At 44.2% G+C, this 18903-nt stretch overlaps 2 protein-coding genes across 3 annotated transcripts in view; one reads left to right on the forward strand and one right to left on the reverse strand.

The window, feature by feature from the left end:
* Positions 1-18903, reverse strand: part of IDUA (alpha-L-iduronidase) — a 58755-nt gene that overhangs the window by 35785 nt on the left and 4067 nt on the right. The gene's annotated exons all lie outside the window — the stretch shown is intronic.
* Positions 10684-13640, forward strand: SLC26A1 (solute carrier family 26 member 1). The gene is made up of 2 exons (XM_066617017.1): positions 10684-11289; positions 12150-13640. Exons 1-2 carry the CDS (start codon positions 10684-10686, stop codon positions 13638-13640), a joined length of 2097 nt encoding a protein of 698 aa, XP_066473114.1.

The raw sequence follows: 18903 nt of genomic DNA on the forward strand, positions 1-18903 counted from the left end.
CTGGTATCTGCCAGCCCTCTTGAATTTGAATCAAGCTGTCACAAAACATTTGCCCACAATTTCACAAGTAAGGAGAAACTGTTCATATTTTAAACGTCACAGCTCCCCCCCCCCCCCCGGAATTATTGTTCCCTGGGAATTACAGTTGGGAAATGCTGAGTAGTACTGGGTCAATTTTATTCACCTACCCACACATGTCCACTTTAGGTGAAATTTGACATACTAAGGGTTCTTTGCAGGGAGGAGAAACTTGCAGAGCACTCCTATGCATGTTTATGGAAAAATAAGACAGCGATCAATTTTGGTTACTCAAAGGTGCAGGCTTGTGGCCTTTGATATTTCTATTGAAGGAAAGCGAATGGAAGATGGCAATTACCATGAATGAGCAGAACCGCTGCCTCACCTTCAAACACTATACAGGTTGAGTTGCTCAGGTTCTGTTCCCAGAACTCACCTGGATCAACGAAATCAATTTAAAAAACAAAGTTCCTTTGCTCAGGAGATTTAGAAACAGCCTTGTTGACCTTTGTGATGTCAAAATAGTCATTAAGATGACAATCCAACAATCAAGTGTTCAGGGGGCAGGGAGGGGGTTGCTTGGAGAGAGAATGATTGATGGATTGTCAGCTGACTGCCGTCTCTCTAACTCAGTGATTATCAGCCTTTTCCATCTCACAGCACACTGACAAGGCAATAAAATGGTCAAAGCACACCACCAGGTTTTTGACAATTGACAAGGTACACCATGCTGCCAGTAGGGGCTCACATCTCCCATTGGCCCTATTAATAAATGACCTTCCCCCAAATTCCTGTGGCACACCTGTGGACCACTCGTGGCACACCAGTGTGCCACGGCACAGTGGTTGAAAATGACTGCTCTAACTATTGTAAAAGACTGTTTTCCTTTAATTTAAAGGGCCCTTCTCATCTTGTTGAGATAAAAATCTCTACAACAGTAAAAAAAGCATTCTAAAGGGGTGCATTTTTGCGCTTCTCCAGGGATCAGTACATTTCTTCTCATTTGCAGTGGCCATGTGCGTTGAGTGAAATCTGTGTATAAAATATCCATGTATACTAAGGTTGGACCTGTAATGCTAACTCATTCCGAAAACCAAGTTTAACAACCTATTGCATTTTAGGGCGCAATCCTAACCAACTTTCCAGCACTGACATAGCTGCGCCAGTGGGGCATGTGCTGCATCCTGCAGTCGGGGGGCAGTCACAGAGGCCTCCTCAAGGTAAGGCAATGTTTGTTCCCTTACGGAGTTGCATTGCTCTTATGTTAGTGTTGGAAAGTTGGTTAGGATTGCAGCCGGGCAGCCCAATCCTGAGCTACCCTCAGTGCCCAGGCTCGGTGGCACCAAAAAGGGCTGCCGCCAAATCCTGAGCCTCCCGCGCTACCACGGGAGGCACCTTGGGAGAAGGGGACATTCATCCCCTTCCCCCAAGTAAGGTAAGCAGCCCCGCAATGGGGCTGTACCAAAGGGTCTACTCGACCAAAGGGTCAGCGCTAAAGTAAAGGTGCTCATGTAGGGCGCGCAGCCCTGCACAAGCACCCTGGATCCTGCAGAGCACAGCTCCATGGATCCACCTATCTCCCTCCCCCAACACGCCTCCTGCCCGCCCCTCAGCATGCCTCCCATCCGCCCCCGCCGGCCTCCCCCCTTCCTGGAACACCTCCCCCACGCCCCCGTCCACACCCCCACCTCCTATTCTGCAGCCTGGCAGTCCAGGTGACTGCCGAGCCACAGAACTTGGGCTAGCACCGGCGGAAGCCCTGCAAACATGCCTTACGGCACATTTGTGACTGTGGCTGGCAGCACAGAGCCGGAGAACTAAGGAGTCTTAGTTCCTTAAACAAAAACTCTTGTATTTGGATTAGTCCTGGCTTCTAAACCAGGACTGTTGAGGACTGTTTGTCTACCCCAGACACAAACCTTCCACAACTGAGACCCAGAGTCTCATTTATACACATTGCCCCAGCTAACTCATCTAAAGGTGCTAGGATTCTCAGCAGGCTCTACTGGACAGATTTCAGACTAGATACTATTCAATCTGGCTTCAGGTCTGGTGCTGGGATGGAGAAAGTGTCATTGATATGCAATGACACCCAGCTGTATCTCTCATTTTTATCATTATCTATGGAAACTGTGAAAATACTGAATCAATGCCTGGAATCAATGACTCCTGGACTGGTTGAGGACTAACTGAAATTAAATCCAGATACGAAGTAGATGCTAATAATGTGGAGATCTGTGATCACGGGATTGAATTGTCAAATTGAATTGGATGGGGTTGCACTCAGATTTCAAGGGAAGGCTCAGGTTCACAGTTTCGGGTTGTTCCTCAGTGTGACTTTGAACTTGAGGCCTAGGTGATAGCTGTGATCAGGAGTGCAATTTGCTGGCTTAGGTTGATGTATCAACTGTGTCCTTTCTTGGAATCACCACACCTTGCATTGGTGACACTGAATTTGAACTACAGGCATGCCCCCGTATCCATAAGGTTCCGTTCTGTAACCCCCTGGCAAACTCGTACATAAATCCATGGAGGTTTTTCTGAGCCCATCAGAGGCTGTGTGTGACCACCTTGGCCTTTGCTGGGCTCAGAATGACTGTAGGTATTGGAAAAATAAAACTTCCTGTTTTTTGTGAAAAGTGGAAGTGACGTTTTTAATTACTTATAAGGCAAAGGCAGACCCAACATGTGGTTAACTGAGATATGGAATCCACGAATACGGAGGCCTTCCTGTACTGTAAAGCCCTCAATGTGAGACTGCCCCTGAAGACTGTTTGGTGCAGAACACAGCCACTGAGCCAGGGTTCCCGAATTGTGCATCGCGGTTCGCTGGGGTGTTGGCAAGGCACTCTCTGGGTCAACGTGGGCCCACAGCTGGCAACTAGATTGCGAAGGGAACTATAAGCGGCAGCAGAAGGAGGCTCAGCCTGGTGGGCTGAGCTCCTCCAGTTTTTGTGCACTAGGAAAAGACTTCCCGCTCACCCTGAACCTCTTACTGCTGCTTGTAGCTCCTGTCATGGTCTCCAAACCTGGAAGTAACCAGCAATGACATAATCACTTGTTACTTCCTGGAGCCGTGTGCTGCATTTGCAGTATGCAGGGGTGTCGGGGGACACCAAAAATTGGGAAGTGCTGCATTAGGCTGTTTGAATGAAGCCAGGGTCATAACTATGTCAGACCCCCTATTATCCCACTACAGTTCAGAGTTCTGGTGACCTATGGATCAGAACCTAAATACCTGAAGGATCATCTCTCACCATATGAATTTGTCTACCCTGTAAGGATCCCTAGGTAACCCCTGTTGTGGGTAGTGTCTTTACTGGAAATGTGGTTGGCAGAAACTCAGACAGGGCCTTCTCTGTTGTTGTACCCAGCCTCTGGAACTCCCTCCCACTGGAGATCAGAACGGCTGTTGGCATTCTGGAGAAAATCCAGGGAAGGAGACTTGTGTTTGATGTTCAATGAAGGCAAAATTAAAGCAATTAAATAGATTCCCAAGACTCAAGTTTGGATAATTTAACTGAAACACAGAGTATGAACATCAAATGAAAAATAAATGCAGGTCTAGAAATGGTTTCAGACCAGGCTTTGCTAGACAATATCTCATAGATGGGTTAGAATCTTGCTTGATCTCGGTTACCTAATGTTTTGCTGTTCTTATTATGTGGAGCTGTCAGACAAATAACTATAATGTTTATGAGCTTAGAAACATTTTGCGCCATGGCAGGAAAAATGTTTCAGACAGAAAATAGCAGATGTCTCTCCGTGGTTAGCAGACCCAGCTTCTTATCATATCCTTCAACTGCAATACACAACCATCTCATCCCTGCATTTCAAATACATCAAAGTTGCAGACTGAGTTATACATTACAATAAACCAGCTGTGTGCTTTGTAAAAGGAAAAAAAAGGAAGAAAAAAGTACAGTTGGATTTTGCATAAAGCTTCACTGCCAAAAACCAGTTGTCCTTTCTTTAAGTCATTACTTCTGCTGGAGACCAGAAGGTCTCGGATCAATTATTACACAGACTACATTTAAAAGGATTGTTGCTAGTTTAATGTTTGCCACTGAAAATTGAATGAGTAAACAACTGAGGTCAACTGGTTTCTAGTTGGAAACAAGACAAATGGAAGCATAGGAGAGGTCTGTGGTCCCTTGATTATACCCTTCAATATTTACCTAGCACAGTCTATTGCTCAATTATGGCACTGCCCACAGGTATTAAAAGCACATCAGTTCCAAGCATTGATCCGCCCCGATGCATTTGATTGTAAAGACTGCAGAAGCTCCGTTGGTACTTGCCACGCACATCAGATACGAGACAGGTAAGAATAAGGCTTTTCTTTCACTCTACATAGAGGTTACATTTCTATATTGATGTAACAGATGCAGAGGGAAGCAGCATAGATCAACATTCAGAAAAGAAACAAAGAGTCACTACAAGAAATAGTTTCTGTTCAGAAGCGTCAGTCCCAGTGTATGCTGATGCTCTTTGTATGAGTAGCTCTTTGCTGAATGCACAGCTTAGCTCTTCTAGGAGAACATGAAGAATACCCTTCAAATAAGAGAATAATCTTTTATTCAGCCACGAGCGCTCAGAATTCCCTGGAACTCACTGTCCACTTGATCAGTAAAACAGTTGGGCTCGTTTTTATAAAGGTAGTAACTTTTTCTTCAGCAAGGGGGTTCAATGCCATTTTCTTGCCCATTAGCTGCTTCTCATTGTAATGGAAAACAAGCGTCACACCCGGTCTTCTTGTTGACTACGATGATAAGCAAACAGAATGTACAATTTCAACAAAAGCAGGGATGATTCAGGGGTGGCACTAATTCAGTGGAGTGCCCTCCCCACTAAGGGGAGGCCCCCACCCTGCACTCTTTCAGGGGATTGGCTAAATCCTGACTTTTCTGTTTGTCTGGCTGTGTGTGCATGCACCTGTGCAGACTGTGGTGATGGAAGGGTTGCTTTGCTATCTGCCAGCTGCTATCTTAATTGCAACAGGATCTCGGAGAGGAATTTTATCAGGGGGTAGTTTCTTTTGGGCCCCTTCCCAAAGGGTTGAGGAGGCGAAACAGAGTGAGGGGAGGTTGGCGACAACTGGAAAAGTCTTTGGAACCCTGTCTATCAGGTTTTCTGTTGAGGAAAACCTGTTGAGGAAAACCAGCATGGCAAAAGGCAGTTAATACACTCTAAAGTCTCTCTAAATCTTTAAAATATAGAAAATCAGTGAGAAAATTAGCATCATATTTAGATTCAACCCAGAATGGAAAGTGTCAGGTGCATACCAAAACTTGCTTCTGCAGCAGCTGTATTCTTGCAGCTGTGTCCCTGAGCTCCTATTCATGGTAAGCAGATGCACAAGCCAAAGAGCTACTGTAACAGGCCTGTTTCCTCCCAGATATGACACTTTGAGCCCAATCTTATGCATGTCTACTCAGAAATAAGTCCCACTATAGTCAATGAGGCTTATTCCCGGGAAAGTCTGGACAGGATTGCAGAGTGTCATGTATGCATTCCTCAGCCTGGCACATATGGCTTGTGATGACATCTTGTGCACATATGGCTTGTGGCCACAGCTGACATCATGTGCCTGTGGTAGGGCCCTCCAGCATCCCGTGCGGGCAGCAAGTCTGGGTGAGAGCAGATATGTAAGATCCCAGGAAATTTCTGGCCTCTTCCTCTGGCTCCTGGGCCCCCCCTCTTGACCCTGGGCCCTTTACGCCCTTCTCATGGGCCCCAAATTGCAACAAGGATGAAACTCAGACTGGTTGAGCATATAACATAGGGGCCAGGGGAGCTTCACCATGATGTGACATTTTATGGTGGGGAAATGGTCAGCTACAATGCCTGCACATTTGTCTTTGCCCAGAACAAAGTATTTGAACAATGGGCATTGTTACTGAGCCAGGATGGTGTTGTGGTTTGGGAGTTAGACTTACCTTGGGCCTGTTACCTTCGCCCAGCCTCAACCTACCTCACAGGGTTGTTGCAAGGATAAAAAAAAAGAGAAGGAGCTATGTACACCACCCTGACTTCCTTGGACAAAGGAGTTTTCTTTTCAACTGAAGTGTTGCTAAGTGTTACCAGTTCATCAGCCCTTCATTTAGAAATTGTCATTCAGCACACAATGTGAAGGCTACAAGCTGGCAAATGAGTTCAGGGGAATGTCTTGCTTTCACGTTTCTATGGCGTTTGGCATTTTAATTGCCCTGTTCTTCGTCTTTAACAAGAATATCGTTGTGCAACGCTGTTCCATTCCACAGGACGCTATAAATACCATGTATGGGACAACAAAGCAGCATATGGGTTACAGAAGGAAGACAAAAATTGCTAGGAAACAAGCAGCCTGCCACCTTAATCATGCACAAAGTCCCAAATATGAGCGGCTGATTGAAAGCACCATTCTTTCAGTAAGCCCCCAACGAAGTCAAGATGCAGTGTGGCAGCTGTGCCAACAGTTAAGATTCCAGAATTATATTTAGATTAAAGAAATAACTTCCCTGTTATCTCCCTCTTCGCTAAAGCTGCAATCCTATACGCACTTACCTGGGAATAAGTCCCCTTGAGCTCTGTGGGACTGAGAGTCGACTCCTATTCAACTTTCCAGCACAATTCTACTATTCCAATTCCAGCACAGCTGCAATTGCAGCCCCAAGGTAAATAAATGTTCCCTCACCTTGAGAAGGCCTCCATGACTGACCCCCCCACTGCAGGGTGCAGTGCATGCCCCATTGGTATGGCTGTATCAGCACTGGAAAGTTGGATAGGATTGGGACCTTACTTAGGAGTAATGACTATACAGGTGGAACCTATTTATATGCATTAGTTCTGTTTAGTGACTGGGCTTAATTAACAAAAAAAGCATTGTGCTAAATTCCATAGAGTTAAGCAAATAAGCGGCAGCCTGACACTTCCGGGTGGAAGGAAACTAAGGCAGCTGTTATCAATTCCCTCCCCTCCTTAGCCTCCCCCTCCTCCCTCTTTCACAGGTGGGATGCTGAGCTTTTAAGAGTCTAGTCCTATGCATTTCTACTCAGAAGTAAGTCCATTCTAGTCAATAGGGCTTACTCCCAGGAAAGTGTGGAGAGGATTGTAGCCTAAATCTCATGCTTTGCTTGCTGGGAAGGCTTACTTGCTGGGCTATTTTGTTTGTGTGGCTGGAGCAGGAGAGCCTGCTCCATCTGGGGGGAGGGGGGAATTGGCAAACACTCCCTGGGTTTTTTAAAGCAATCCCCTCTGTTGCTACAGCACCTACCCCTGTGCGTGTGTGCATGAGGGAGGGAGGGAGGGAGCTCCACGTGCTCTGGCTACAGAGGTTTTCTGCCCCCCCTTCCCCTCTTTAGCCTCTTTGCTGGCTCAGGAGCTCCAGGAGTGTTACTGTTCCTTTGCAAGGGGAACCTCTTCCATGGCTCCAGGGCTATTTCCCTGCCTGTGCCAGGGAATATATTCCCTGAGCCTTTCTGCAGTGTTTTGGGCTGCCTGGAAATGGAGCAAGAAGCCAGCGAAGGGCAAAGGAGGCAAAGGTGTGTGTGACTTTCAGTTCCCCCACCCCATTCGCATTGAGACAAATCCACAGATAAAAAATTCGTTGATAAATAAGTTGCAACTGTAGTTGCAAGGTTCTCGGCAGGTTGACTTAGAAGCAAGTTTCAAGAGGACTTACTTGAGTTCAAGAGGACTTACTCTCAAGCAAGAGTGTTGAGAACTGCAGCCTTAGCATTTATCTCCAGCCCTACTTAATGGAAATATTTTTCTCCAACAACTAAACAGAAGGTCAATGTACAATTTGAGAAAACAACAACAAAATACTAAGCATTATGGTATTGCTCCAAAGTTTATATGAAAGATTCTTATGCCGCTTAAAAGAAGAGGCATCTCTTTCTCCTAAATAAGAAGACTACAAAGACGTGATATTTTTTAAATATATTTTGTGTCAGCCACATAGCGCCCATACATATACAATAACAAGCTGTGTTGGATATCAAATGCTTCTGGGTATCAGTCAGTTTGGTGATCACAAAGAAGCAATGTCTGCAACCACAGATATATCAAAACTTAAGACATGATCCAGTCTCCAACAAACAAAGGGAGGATGGCTTGTGTGCAGGATTAACTGTGCACAAAAAATCGCTTCTGTACAGTAATGGGAGACAGAAACTTCCTTTATCAGTACTGGGGCTCGACATCTAATTTAATATCAGTGGTTTAACAACGCACATGTAATGGAGTGGTAGAGTGAACTTCACTGTAAGCTCAAAAGTTTCTTTACTCATTCCTGACATTACACCACATCATCTACATGCCAAGAGACCAGTAACGGTGACAAATCTGAAACTGACCAGATTAGAAACTGCTTGCTATTCACGCCAAAGAAATATTTTTTAAATTGAAAATAATTTTTGGTAGGAACCCAATCATTAAAATGTTAAATCTCAAAACCCTCTATTATGGGCTGGAGCTAGACTCCACCATTACATTTTTTTTTTTTTGTAGTTCTTTTAAAACAGGTTCATTTAACTTCACACATGCGCCCCCTGCTGAAACAAATAGGTTAATATTTCAAGAGGCAGCAAAGGGTAATAACAATCTTGTGCTGTGTCCAACTTAATATTGTATATAATTTTTGTCTAGTGTATTGTTTAGATTTCTTTTTCCATGTGTTTCTAAGCCTTCTAGGTGAACTCTGCTATACAATATATATATATATATATATATATATATATATATATATATATATATATATATATGGCAATATCCCAGGTTTAACTGAGCTGTTTGTTTTCTGATATATTTTGGGAGCTTTAATTTTTTTTTAACTAATTTGTAAATTAGTTTGAGCACTTCTTGGGTTTAAAAGGTAGTTAAGAAGAATTAATAATAATCACCCCCTTGAGTACAATATTATAAGAGTACATTGCACAGTGTGGGAGGGTTCTTACTGAAGCTCTAACGGCTCACTTTTTAAGCTTTTCACTATTGTGGAAATAATTTACTTTTAATGAGAAAAAGGAATGCATCTGCTGGGTTTCTGCATGAGACTGTTCAGAGCATAGTTTTTGATTAAACATACAGATCTGCCATCTTTCGAATCAAACAATTTGTCCATCTAGCTCAGTATTGTGTACACCAACTGACAGCAGCCATAGACAGAATTCTTGACCAGCCCAGCTTGGAGATCCCAGTGACTGAATCTTGGACCTTCCGCATTCAGCCATGCCCTCTCCCCAGTATCACTGAACTATGACACCTTCACATATGGCAAGAGGAAGGAGGTAAGTTCAGAACAGTGATTCATGCAGAGATGCAACAGGCAACATTCTATATGGATAGATAATATTTGCTGAATATTACAATAATCCAACAATGCCCACTGTAGAGATGCACCAGTTTACACACATTAGGGGATAGTTATAATGCTGAGAATACATGAAAACCTCAAGTGTACTAAGGGTTCTGCTACAACTTGGTCAAAGATCCAGAATATAACTCTGACACTACTAAAGTCTCAAAATGAAATCAGTGTAACATAAGGAAGACAAACTTGGATAAGGGGAACCTGGTTCAGATCTCTGCACAGCCATGAACCCCCAGAATGGTACTTGTCAAGTCATACCTGTAACCATCTTTACAGGAACTTTTGAAGATAAAATGACGTAGCTTCTATGTATGCTGCTGTGAGCTTCTTGGAGGGAGGGCAGCATAAAAATGCAATAAATCTTCTCTTCCTTATGGGAATAAGATGCAATTTGGTCCTATCTACATGGCCTGAAAATAGGATCATTATCTGATGGACAGTTCAAGCCCTACTCTCCCTTGCCACTCTTGAATTCTCTTTTCAACCCTTTCTCTGACTTCTATTAAATACCTTAAAATACCATTTTAGATTAAATCTGTGCTTTGCTGTTGAATAACTAATCACAATTACAAATTGCTCCTGCAGGTCAATAAATTGTATTTACTGCATTCTGCTTTAATATTTGCAATACCTTATAAGCAATCATGAAAGCAAATGTATAGATTACTGCATGAATTTGTGCCCTCTTGTTTTAGACCGGTAGGGCGGATCATGTTAAAGTTATTATTTTTTATTTTTTCAAAGTCATGTTTTAAATATTTGTTAAAGCTGCTCAGAGTTTTTGGGATGAAGCAAGATATAAAGGACATAAATTTAAAAAAATCATAATGGATTTTTCAAACAAAATTCCATGCTACTCTATACGGGTGGGACCTCAGCATCCACTGATTTGGTATCCACTAATTTGACTCAACACTAATCACCTTTACATGCCTTTTAACAAGGGATTAAAAGCACCAAAATCTCATTTTCTACATTTGCATTGTTAAATAATTATAATTTCATTCCATTATTCACCCCATCTAGTAGCTGAATGAAGTATAGCATCTATACAAATGCATTCTGGGGTTGCAATGGAGGAGCAGGAAATCTGAAAGTGGGTCTTTAAAGCTATTTTTCCACTGATTTGGTATCCACTGATTTTTTTTACCCACTGACAGTTCCAGAACAGAACCCCAGTGGATAACAAGGCATAACCTGTAGTTCAACTTGGGTTTCAATATAAGAAGCCCGCAGATCTGTTCCCTGATCAAACTAATGTTAAACATTAATTGCTTTACATTACAGGAACTGATTAAGATTGATCCAGAATGGAAAAGGAAATGGAGGCCATCAGAATGGAGAATGGATCCCCGCTGCAGTTTTGGATGGAAAGAAAGACTCCCGTCAAGATCCCAAGAACCAAAATGATCCAAAACCAGATGAGAAAAAACTGCTCCTGCTCTGCAAGAAGTACAAGAAAAGCAGTAGTGGGCTTCTTCCCTGTATTGCAATGGCTCCCCAAATACAAATGCAAGGAATACATCTGGGGGGACATCATGTCTGGCCTGGTCATTGGCATCATTTTAGTACCTCAAGCAATAGCCTACTCTCTGCTTGCAGGTCTGAAGCCAATTTATAGTCTTTACACATCATTCTTTGCCAACATAATCTACTTTTTCATGGGCACTTCCCGGCATGTATCTGTTGGCATTTTCAGCTTAATAAGCTTAATGGTTGGACAGGTTGTGGACAGAGAACTGCTTTTGGCGGGGTTTGACCTCAACGATGATCCTCAGGAAGCCATCAATGGCAGGGACCATTTGAATGTTACAGCTTACAATGTTAGCCTTGGTGCCATGAGCACTGAATGTGGGAAAGAATGCTACGCCATTGGGGTGGCTACAGCACTGACCTTCTTGGCTGGAGTGTATCAGGTAACCCCTTCTTCTGTGCTTTCAGACACATACTTCCAGTTTTCAGCTTAGTCTAGTAAGTGCTACAGAAACCAAAGACAGGTCGCTTTTCACTGTTATCGATAAAAAGGAGAAGCAAGAGCAGAGAGAGGGGAGGAAAGGGAAAGGTGAGAGTCCTATTCACACATGACTTCATCTATGCAGAGAAATGGTGAATGGCTTGGATTGGGGCTTCCCCACCATGACCCCTGGGCTCTTCTAATGTCTACTGCGCATCACATTGGCAAAGGAGCCTGAGCTTAGGCCAAGGGTAAATATTGTCTGAACGGCATTGCTGAGAGGAAACTTTTGGAGACTTTTTCCTTTTTAGAAGTGTTAAGACAGGGGGACGTGTGAATATAAACAGCCACCCTTTCATATACTTTTATTGTGCTAAAACCCAGTTGTCAAGAAAACCCCTAAACTTGCCAGTTCAGTTTGCTTGTAGGACTGCATCTTTATTTTCTACAGAAGAGATATTGGCGGAAATAGAGACATGATAAGAAGAGTGACAGGACCACTGCATCCTGGACAACTGTGTCCCAGTTGAATGTGTCCCAGTATTGGACATTTGTGTCCCTTCATTTTGTGTCCCAGGTTAGGGCTGGGATAAGAGGCTTAGAATATATACCAGGGGGTTGGTTGCCTAGTTACAGTGGGATGCAAACAATTGGGTCGTAACAACAATGAAAAATCCAGACATGAATGTCCAGGGACACCAATGACCAGGACACAATCACCCTAGAACCAATAAGAAGCCACAAAGGCAGAGGCAACCCCACCTTGTTAACCAAAGCGCAGTTCTGCCCTTCTCTTGACACTTGGTTCTGCTTTCCTTCCAGGTTCTCATGGGAATCTTTCGCTTAGGCTTTGTGTCAGTATACCTTTCTGAGCCTGTGCTGGATGGCTTTGCAACTGGTGCTTCGCTGACCATTTTGACCGCTCAAGTCAAGTATCTCATTGGAATAAAAATCCCCCGTACCCAGGGATACGGCATCTTGATAACAACCTGGGTGAACATTTTCCAAAACATTTCCCATGCTAACCTCTGTGATGTGATCACAAGCGCACTCTGCATCACTGTGTTGGTCGCGGCCAAGGAGCTGGGAGAGAGGTATAAGCACAAGCTCAAGTTCCCGCTACCTACAGAGCTGGTGGTGATTGTGGTAGCGACACTGGTTTCCCATTACGGGCGGCTGAACCAAGTTTATGCCTCCAGTGTGTCTGGTGCCATCCCTACTGGATTTATACCACCCCAGGTGCCCAATTTTAGCCTCATGCAGAGAGTGGCCTTCGATGCTCTCCCTCTTGCCATCGTGGGATTTGCATTCACCATTTCCCTTTCAGAAATGTTTGCCAAGAAGTATGCGTACACCGTCAGGGCCAATCAGGAAATGTTCGCCATTGGCTTCTGTAACATCATCCCAGCGTTCTTTCACAGCTTTGCCACCAGTGCAGCTCTGGCAAAAAGTCTGGTCAAAGCATCGACAGGGTGCCAGACCCAGGTGTCCAGCATCGTGAGCGCTGTGGTTGTGCTGCTGGTGTTGCTTTTCTTTGCACCCCTCTTCTTCAGCTTGCAGAAGTGCGTCCTGGCATGCATCATCATTGTCAGCCTCAGAGGAGCCCTCCAGAAGTTTAGAGATATCCCACAGCGCTATCGCCTAGACAAGGCGGACGCGCTGGTGTGGGGCGTCTCCATGCTCTCATCTGCCTTGATCAGCACTGAAATGGGGCTTCTGGTTGGGGCGGTTTTTTCTGTCCTGTGCATTGTCGGCCGCACCCAGCGCCCTCACGCAGCCTTGCTTGGTCAAATTGGGAACACGGTCTTCTATGAAGATGAGGGGGAGTACAAAAACCTCTTGCCTATTCCAAAAGTCAAAATTTTCCGTTTTGAAGCACCCCTTTATTACGCAAACAAGAACTTTTTCCTGAAGTGCCTCCATAATAGGACAGGCCTGGACCCAGCCGTAGAAATCGGCAAGAGGAAAAAGGCCACAAGGAAAAGTCAACAAAGTCTTGAGAAAGGAGATACAACCTCATGTTTGGTCCCTAAATGCAGTGACTTTCAGGCCATCATCATAGACTGCTCCTCCATTCCATTTTTGGACACAGCAGGTGTGAACACGTTAAAAGATACTATCAAGGACCACCAGGAGCTCAAGATCACAGTTCTTCTGGCTTGTTGCAATCCTTCTGTGGTTGCTTCTCTAGAGAGAGGAGGTAACTTGGGAAGCACCAACAAAGACATACATGAATTGCTGTTTCACAGCATACATGATGCTGTCCAGTTTCTAAATGCCAGGGAGATTTCAGGGGACAACTCTGTTGTATAATCCAAGGTTCTTTTTTGCACCTCCACTAACTGGGTGTTCAGAGATTCTGCATTCCCTGCATATAGGTTGTGGCCTTGCCCACAGCTGGGACTCTTCTTGAACCCCAATTTCCAACATGGGAAACACAATTAAACACTTAAGGTATCTTTTATGTATACTCCCTGCGAGTATCCATACTGCAAATATATCTTAATGTTAAACTCTAAGACAGGCAAACTTGCACACAATTTACTGTGCAAGATTCAGGCTGCCACTCTTCTCTTGCTATGGAATCAAAATCAGGAGAGTGTTTTGATATTTAAGTGAGGGGCCATAATGCAGTGACCAGGACATGCTTTGCATGCAGCAGGTACCAGGTTCCATTTCCAGCAACACCAGATAGAACTGGGTAAGAACCTTGCTAGACCTAGAACCTTGCTAGAGAGCCACTGCCAGTCAGTATAGACAGCACTGGATGAGATGGAGCAATGGTGTGATTCAGTACGACAGATTTTCATGCGACAATTCCTTGCCCGTTTCAAGGGGACTTTTACTTCCTTCAAGATTTCATTCAGTAAACGGCATTCAGAAAGGTGCACTTGCAGGTCAGTTTCCTACTCTTGTTTTGAGGGCCATCACTGCTGTGAGGTCCTGTGCAGAGGGGCCCCCTGTATCAAATCGCCATCACCATCATCCCCTTGCAACCACAACTGCACACATGCCCATGTCCAGTACCATGGCTATGCTCTCATTACTGGGTGGAACAATCCTCTCTGCTAGAGCAAGAGGACTGCAACATAAGCCTCAGAGGACCTGCCTGCATTGTATGTGCTGGCTGCAGCATGCTGCTGCAATAAGCAAACTGGCACTAATTCTGAAAGAGACTGTCAATGTGTGCACACATGTGTTCAGGATGCGACTCCCTATTCATGCTGCTACCATCATGTTCCAGTGGCTCACAGAAGCTGCTATTTAACTTAGGGCGCAATCCTAACCATTTATGTCAGTGTTTTCTAGCACTGACATAAGGACAATGCAGCTCTGAGGCAAGGGAACAAACATTCCCTTACTTTGAGGAGGGCTCCGTGAGTGACACCCAACTGCAGGATGCAGCACATGTCCCATTGGCACCACTGTGCCAGGGCTGGAAAGAACTGACATAAGGGGTTAGGATTGTGCCCTTAATTTGTTTGAAAAACAAACACACAAAATGCTGAGAGCAGCAATTCTGCAATTTCCCCGCCCCAGCTGTTGGATTATAATCCACCAGTTGAAGACCTGTGACTTGGAAAACATTCCTCAAATGAGATCCAGAAATGATGGAAGGCAGAGCAGAAGCAGCTGGACTCCCAACTGTACTACTAACTTTTTGTTCAGGAGATTGTGCAGAGAGCTGATGTTATCATATAGTTTTTAACTACCTCTTGAAAAACGCATATATAAACTCTACAGAATCATCTTCTGCGGGCATATCTTTTATTACGGTGAGTGTGCTTGTTTGAGCCCCTGCTCTTCTTGCTTTGGGTTGGGGAAGGTGCCACATCCCTGACCTCGTGTTCAGAAGTCCTCAGTGTCATGAGGTTTCCAAGCTTATCCGAAGTTCATTGTGAAGTCAGACAAGCCCCTGTTGAACATGCAACTTGGGACAAGGGTGGGAGCTACCCACACCAGCCAAAATTTGTGCACCCTGTCAATCTTTTTGCATGTCTTCTGCTTTCAGTGAAGCATGCCTTGTGCATAATCACTATAAAAAAATTTTTATTGGATTACAGCCCAATCTTATCTGAGCCTTATGGGGGTGGATCTCACAATCTGCCACTGTAAAGCCCAGAACGACATTATGAAAGTTGTACTGTAGTTCTGTTGCCCAGGCATGCCAGCGCAAATGGCCAGAGGCCATGCACAAGTGCCACCAGCTTGCAGAGCCTGTCCGGTGCTACCAGCTTGCAGTACCCTGCCATTTGCTGGATCAGGCAGGCTGGTGGCAGGGGCAGTTTGGGGGAGGATGGTGGGCAGTTCAGGCCAGGAATTAGACAGAGCAGAGCTGGGGTGGTCTGGGGACAGATCAGGGAGCATCTTGGCAGGAATTCCAATGCAAAGACTTTATCTCACCTTCCTGGTCTGGACCTGCCCCCCAATCCTTGGATTTATATCACTTAAGGACTGGAGGGCAGGCCTCCTACAGGGTGGTAAGTAAAAATAGTTTTACTTACCTCTCCCAAGCCAAGTGGTAACCCACCCCCTCCATAGCATGCAGCACATACTCAGTTGGTAGCACTGCTTGCTATAGAATGGCAGGGGATAGGATTGGACTGTTAGTAATGCATGTCAGGGCTGGCCAGGATGGTGAGGTAACCATACCTAAATTCAATTCTGGGGTGTGTATTCTCCAACCCTGAGTTGCAGAGAACAGTTGCTAGAACCAGGAAACCAGACTTCAGATGGCATCTAAATCTTAGCCAGCAGAAAGAACTGCTCCATTGACCAGGCAAGGGCAGAAAGTCGGGCTCCTATCATCCATTGTTTCAGGCCTGGCCAATTGCAGAAGCTGATGTTACATAAACCACCATGTGCCTGATGAGGTCTAAGAACACACTTCTGGTTAGTTCACCAAACTAAGTCTCAGCCATGATGCCTTCCTAACCAACACATACTCAGAGGTGTGTAGTCACTACCATGAAGAAGTTGCATTTGCTCCTAGAAGGATGGACACTGGCATGGACAATTAAGTGCCTTTTGTTTCATGAATGTTATAAGTCACGTTCTTGAGCTTGTGTACATTACCAGTTTTCTCTTTAAAATGTTAACTTGTGTTTGAATTCATTGGAGGACTGCCTGTAGCACAAATCCCCCATAATAGAGAAATGCATTTCATTTCCAGTTGAAATGAATTAGAGAGAGAGAGGAAAAATTCTCTCTCTCTCTCTCTCTCTCTCTCTGCTCAAAGCTGCTTGCAAATATTTAAATTTTATTCACTTAATATGAGCTTTTCTTTCGATCGTCCAATTGTGGATATTGTTAGATTTAGGGATTTTAGAACAAGAAAAAAAGCACTGAACCTGATAACTTGATACGTAATTGCCTTATAGTTCACTGAGATTTAAGGGAGGTATGTATGTTAAACTTCAAAAGCAAACTCTTAAAAAATTCACACGTCAAAAAAATTGAATTTGAATTATATTGTTACCTAAAATTTGTATGTCATTGTAGTTCTTGCATCATCAGTTGCCTATGCAGAAGCCTAATCAGTCTTTCAATACTAAGCCTATTAGGTTCAAATGACAGTCCTGGCTTGGGGATATTTAACTTCCCAGGCAAAAGGAAACAGTTACCCAGTTTTAGCTAAGTGTTCTCTAGAACTACAGGGTGAGAAATTCTAAGCTTTTGGGTGCCTTCAGGGTTCAACCCCTATCTACTAGGGCCAGCCTATGCCTAACGCTGCCTTCTTGAGCAGGTGTTGTGCCACCGTCTGCTCCTCTGACACTAGCCCACTGCTCTCTTTGACACTTCAGCTCTGTCCAGCTCTTCCTTTCCTGTCTAAGGAGTGGAGAGAGGAGGAGGGGGATCAGTGGAGACAAGCAGGTGGACACAAGTGGGTGTCTTCTACCAATCTGCTCCTGAGACAATAACTTCAGTGGGCCTCATGGAAGACCTGGCCCTGCTACCGAAACCACCTTTTAGTAGTGCCTCAAGAATGCTTATGGCCTGCTTAATTTGGTTTCCATTGTCACACTAAAAACCTTGGGGACCAAGCACAGACCCCTCACACTCGATTTACTTATTAGTACTCGCACTGAGGGTCAGAGCAGCCCTGCCGAAGAATGGAGACTGTACCATTTCAGAATGAAAGAAGGCCAAAACTTTCCTTCATACTTTAGAGAGTATTGCAATGCTAAACAAATGCTGCCTGTGGGAAAACTCTTTTTTTTTTTAATTATGATGAATTACTGATTTGTCTTAAATTTTTTTCAGTGACTGAGATTTGTGTTCTTTATGTGTGCTTCTATTTTATATTCTAATATGAAAATGGTACTAATATGCACTGTGCTATGAAATTAATTTTTGCTTTCCTTTTTCTTCTTATTCTTTAATTTATTAAATTAACCTACAGTACTATATTATTAATTTTAGTAATGTTATAAATAAACTAACATTCCCTCCAAAAATGCCTTCATATGAAAAGTTAGCATCCCTGAGAGATGGGGTCTAGCTTTCTGAAGGGCTAGCTTGCTATGTTCCGCATGTGTATGTATGTATACAGGGAAGCATCAAATATACAATAGCTTCACCAACAGGAACCTGAAGTGGTACAGTCTCCTCCCCTACGCATACCACTTTGGCAATCAACAATGGGCTAACACCTGACCTATTCCATGCACCTTGTGTTCTACCCCTACTCTCTTCAACATCCCAAGGTGAGAAGTCCATTGTCTGCCACCAGTGGAAGCCGTTTAAAATTGCTCCATTCCAAACCTCTAAGTAATACGGTAATTTAAACATCATTGAATTAAATTCATGCCAGTCTATTAATTCAGCAATTTGAGTACATATGAAAACTTTCATTACAGTACAGTATTTGTCAGAATGGGCAAAATTAAATGCACAGCATTTAACATTAAAATGGGGGAGGGTGATTTTGCTATATCGACGAAGCCACCTTCCACATTTGTGTAAACCTATCAGCTTATGTGGAGTTCTTCTTTTCTAAATGAGCAGCTGTTATATGCTCTGTGGTTTTAATACTGAATTTGTTGTTGTGGCTATTTACAATTGCCTTGTCATGTGTTAATTCTGTTACCTGCCCTAGGGACTTTAGGTAATGAGGCAGAAGATAATTATGAAAGACATAAATAAAAATGTGGAGCTCATATCTCAAAATAACAAGTGATTTAAGACCAATCCAATGCCCACTAATCTAATAAACCCCACTGAACATAGTGGGACTTAGGGCTCAGTCTTAAGGGGCCATAGCGCTGGTGCACTGGTGCTGGGTGTAGCAAATGTACTGTAAGGCATCCCTGCAGCACCCAGGGAAAAGGGGTCACCAGGGCTTGGTCAGCACCAGTCGATGTTGGGCCTCGTGATTGAGAGGAGACACCGCAGGAGAACTCAGGAGTAAGTCACACTGCCAGGTGGCAGTGTGGGTTTTCAGGGTGGGGGAGGTGTTCCAGGACGGAGAGAGGGTGGGGCAGGGGGAGTGAACACTCTAGGAGGGGAGTTGGACTGGAAGAGCTCTGCTCCGCCAGATCCTATCCTCTGTGTTGGACTCTGTGTTGGGCTGCCA

The sequence above is a fragment of the Tiliqua scincoides genome, chromosome 2, assembly GCF_035046505.1.
Source record: "Tiliqua scincoides isolate rTilSci1 chromosome 2, rTilSci1.hap2, whole genome shotgun sequence".
Taxonomy (NCBI): domain Eukaryota; kingdom Metazoa; phylum Chordata; class Lepidosauria; order Squamata; family Scincidae; genus Tiliqua; species Tiliqua scincoides.

Excerpts from the sequence above, each read along its gene's own strand:
- SLC26A1 (XM_066617017.1), top strand. The coding sequence starts at position 10,684 with ATGGAAAAGGAAATGGAGGCCATCAGAATGGAGAATGGATCCCCGCTG. Across the intron at positions 11,290-12,149 it reads TCTTGGCTGGAGTGTATCAG|GTTCTCATGGGAATCTTTCG; the intron begins GTAACCCCTTCT and ends CTTTCCTTCCAG.